Here is a 3,321-nt window from a genome sequence, read left to right on the forward strand (position 1 = left end):
ATTCCTGACCTCCTTCAGGGCCAGCCAGCCACCTCTGACAGGTCCCTGTGCCCTGGGGGGTCTGGACTGCTACGGGAGGGGCTCTGGCCTCACCCCTGCTTACCACGCCCACACTCACACCTGCTCACCAAGGCTCCCTGGACCTGGGGCTAGCCTCCACTCACTGGGGCAATGGTCCCCATCTCTGTGGCCTGCACTTGCCATCCTGTGTGACTGCTGCTGGCCACTGGAGGGCCCTATCCCCAGCAGAGGAGTGAGCTCTGGCCAGCATGTCCCAGCCCGGAGGGAACACAGCCTCTGCCCACCGTGCTGCTGGGCACTCACCAACAGGCCTTACTCGCGATGATGAGCTGTGTCCCTCCCCCAGGTTCACCTGTTGAAGTCTTAAGCCCTGAGTCCCTCCGAACCTGACCTTACTCGGAGGTTGTTGCGGATGTAATCCGTTCAGACTAGGCCTCCAGCCGTCCTGACTGGTACCCTTGGAAAAAGGGGCGATTTGGGCAGACACCCCCGAGGGAAGACACCATCTGCCAGCCAAGGAGGGAGGCCGGGAGCAGATCCTTGCTCTTGTTCCCCTCAAAGGGCGTCAACCCTACGACACCCGGACCGGCCTCCTGACCCGCCGCTGACTGGTTTGTGCTGTGGAAGCCTCTCAGCTTGCAAAGCCGAGTCCAGGCTCCCGTGTGCGGACCAGAGCTGCGGCGAGTGAGAAGGGGAGCGACCTCGGCATCTCTCCGCCACCCCAGCCCTCCTGTGCTGGAGGAGATGGGGGTGGGGGGCAGGCCCTGGGGGGCTGTGCCTCCAGGCAGCCTTAAACCTGGAAGAATGCCTGCCTGGGCTTCAGAATTAACTTTTTTACATCTTGCTCCAAATAGGTTTTCTTTCCAGTTACTGCGTAAGTGGGGGGTCATAATTAGCATCACTGAGCTCTTAACGAGGAGCTCTACTTGTTAGAGCCACTAGAAGGTGCCCCCCTCTCTGTCCCCAGCCCAACTGGGACAGCGGCAAGACAGCGCTGTCTCCTGCTGCCTGCGCCTGCCTCTGGTGGCCTGGCCAGGCCCCCAGTGTCTGCAGCCCTGACACTGAGAGAGCCAGAGAGAGAGAACAACTGAGAGCAGAGGCAGAGGGAGAAGCCGGCTCCCCGCTGAGCACGAACCCCCCCCCCCAACGTGGGACTCGATCCCAGCACTCTGGGATCATGACCCGAGCTGAAGGCAGATGCTTAACGACTGAGCCAGCCAGGTGGCCCCCAAAAAGCCCTCTGGTCACCCTGCCTGCCTCAGCTTTCCTTCCTCCTCAGCACTCCAGAGGGCAGGTCTCTTCTGAATGGACCCCTTCCAGGGACAGCCACGGTCCCAGGGCAGAACCCCCAGGCTGTCCAGCTTGCCTGGGGTCACCTTTCTCTTCCCCCAAGACTCTGGGGGAGCTAACCCCCCCCCCAGTGTTCCAGGGCAGCTGCGGGACTTCGGCCCAGCTGTCCTCAGCCTACAGACCCCCTCACTGGTGACCAGCTCCACCGGCTCCCACGCCGTCGGCTCGCCAAGGCCCCCACGCGACCTTCAGTTCGGGGTCCTGCTCCCCGCTCCGTCCCAGAGGCTTCACCTCTACCTGCAGCATGGCTGGGGAGGGAGAGCCCAGCCTCGAGGTGCAGCAGCCCACTCACCCCGCCTCCCTCCCAGCCCCCCTGCCGCCAGCTCTCTGCGCGGTGCCCCAACCTTCACCCCGCCCCAGACTGCCTAGGCCCCCCAGGACTGGCTGCCCCACTGGTCAGCAGGGCCCGCCTCCCGTGGTCTTGGCCACTGCTGTCCTCTCCCAGGCCCAGGGAGACGCTGGTGGGAGCGGCCCGGGAACTTCGGGCAGGCCCAGGCATGGCTCTTCTCCCCTGGGCAGCCCAACCTCGGAGCTGGTTTCCCCAAGGCGGACAGGGCCTGGAGCAGCCTCCAGCACGAGGGACGGGCGGCGGGGTTGGGGGGCTCTTGGCCTGCCCAGCACCCCATACCCTGGTGCGCGCGGCCAGTGCTGGCCTCACACTGTGGACTTGCTGTCTTGGGGTCACTGCCTGTGGTCCCTGTCCGGGCAGGCTCAGGCATGCGACTCCCGCCCTCCACAGCCTGCACGGGAGCCCCTGGAGCCGCCGTGTCCTTTGTCCGCCTGGCACAGCTCTGCAGCTCCTGGCCAGCCCCAGCTGCCCTCGCTGTGCTGTGTCCCCCTGGGCCTCGGCCTGAGCGTGGGGAGCAGGCTGGGGCTCCTCACCCCGTCCTCGTCCCCTATGCCATGGACGGGGCAGTGGGCTCCCACCCCAAGCAGACCCCACCCAGCCCACAGGCACCGGAGAGGCCACGGGTGATGGGTACCAAGCCTGCCTTGTGTGCGGCCGGGGGTCAGGGGAAGTGGGGGCAAGGCTCACGCGCTGGGGAGCCTCTAGCTGGATCGACAAACCGGGGATCGCAGAACCACTCTGGGGGTTCCCAGCTCCCCCTCCTCCTGAGCCAGATCTGAGCCCCTGGTCTGCCTTCTCCTCCTGCCTCCCCGTGGCCCTGCCAGCCTCCCCTCCTCCAGCCGCCCCACCCCGGGGCCTGGTTACCCCCCACCCAAGGCTTCCCGACAAGACCCTCCCAACTGGTGGCTCTTACTTCCGGGAACCCCACATGCGGGACGCACCCTCCCCCGTCCAGCCTGGAAGCCCCTTCTCCCAGGCCCCTTGCACAAGGGTTGATTCCCCCAAAGGGGCCCTGCTGGCTCCCTGCCAGCTCACGGTTTTCTAACGCGCTTTCAGTCTGTGGTCGGGTTTGCCCATTCATTCACTCGCCTACTGATCCCTCCTCTGGTGTTGGCTGCTTCCAAGGAGTGGACACTCTGCCCAGCAGACAAGCCTAGGAACGTGTCCACCACCATGCTGAGCCCCAGACCCTCCCAGGAACACACCCTGCCTGGGGAGGGTACCCAGAGATCCAGCCTGCAAAGGAAATCCCAACCTCGGGGGCAGCCTGGAAGCATGGCGGGCGCCCCCCCAGCCACCTGACAGCAGAGGGCCTGCCCCCGCCCCCCACCTCACAGCCTGAAACCACTCGGGCCCGCCCTTGCCTGGGCTCGTCCTTATCGTGGGGTTTGTGCTGCTGTTGCCCGGGGAACTTTCCATCGGAAAATGCTGGGTGGGGTGGGCGGGCAGACAGGCCGGGGCAGGCTGCAGGCGGGGTCGATGGAAGGCCCGTCCCACGGCACCGCCCAGCCCACCCTGCCCGTCCGACCCTGTGCTCAGCCTCCACCCTTGGGTCCGCAGACGGCCTAGCATGTGGGCCCCACACACAGATGTCCCCATGC

General features: G+C 65.9%; 1 protein-coding gene across 1 annotated transcript; it reads right to left on the reverse strand.

The window, feature by feature from the left end:
* Positions 1–1,207: 1,207 nt before the first annotated feature.
* On the reverse strand, positions 1,208–2,801 carry LOC116574818 (skin secretory protein xP2-like). The gene is made up of 2 exons (XM_032315639.1): positions 2,569–2,801; positions 1,208–2,528 (listed from the first exon to the last, which is right to left on the reverse strand). Exons 1-2 carry the CDS (start codon positions 2,799–2,801, stop codon positions 1,718–1,720), a joined length of 1,044 nt encoding a protein of 347 aa, XP_032171530.1. The 3' UTR covers positions 1,208–1,717.
* Positions 2,802–3,321: the final 520 nt, after the last annotated feature.

This window comes from Mustela erminea, chromosome 16 (genome assembly GCF_009829155.1).
Source record: "Mustela erminea isolate mMusErm1 chromosome 16, mMusErm1.Pri, whole genome shotgun sequence".
NCBI lineage: Eukaryota > Metazoa > Chordata > Mammalia > Carnivora > Mustelidae > Mustela > Mustela erminea.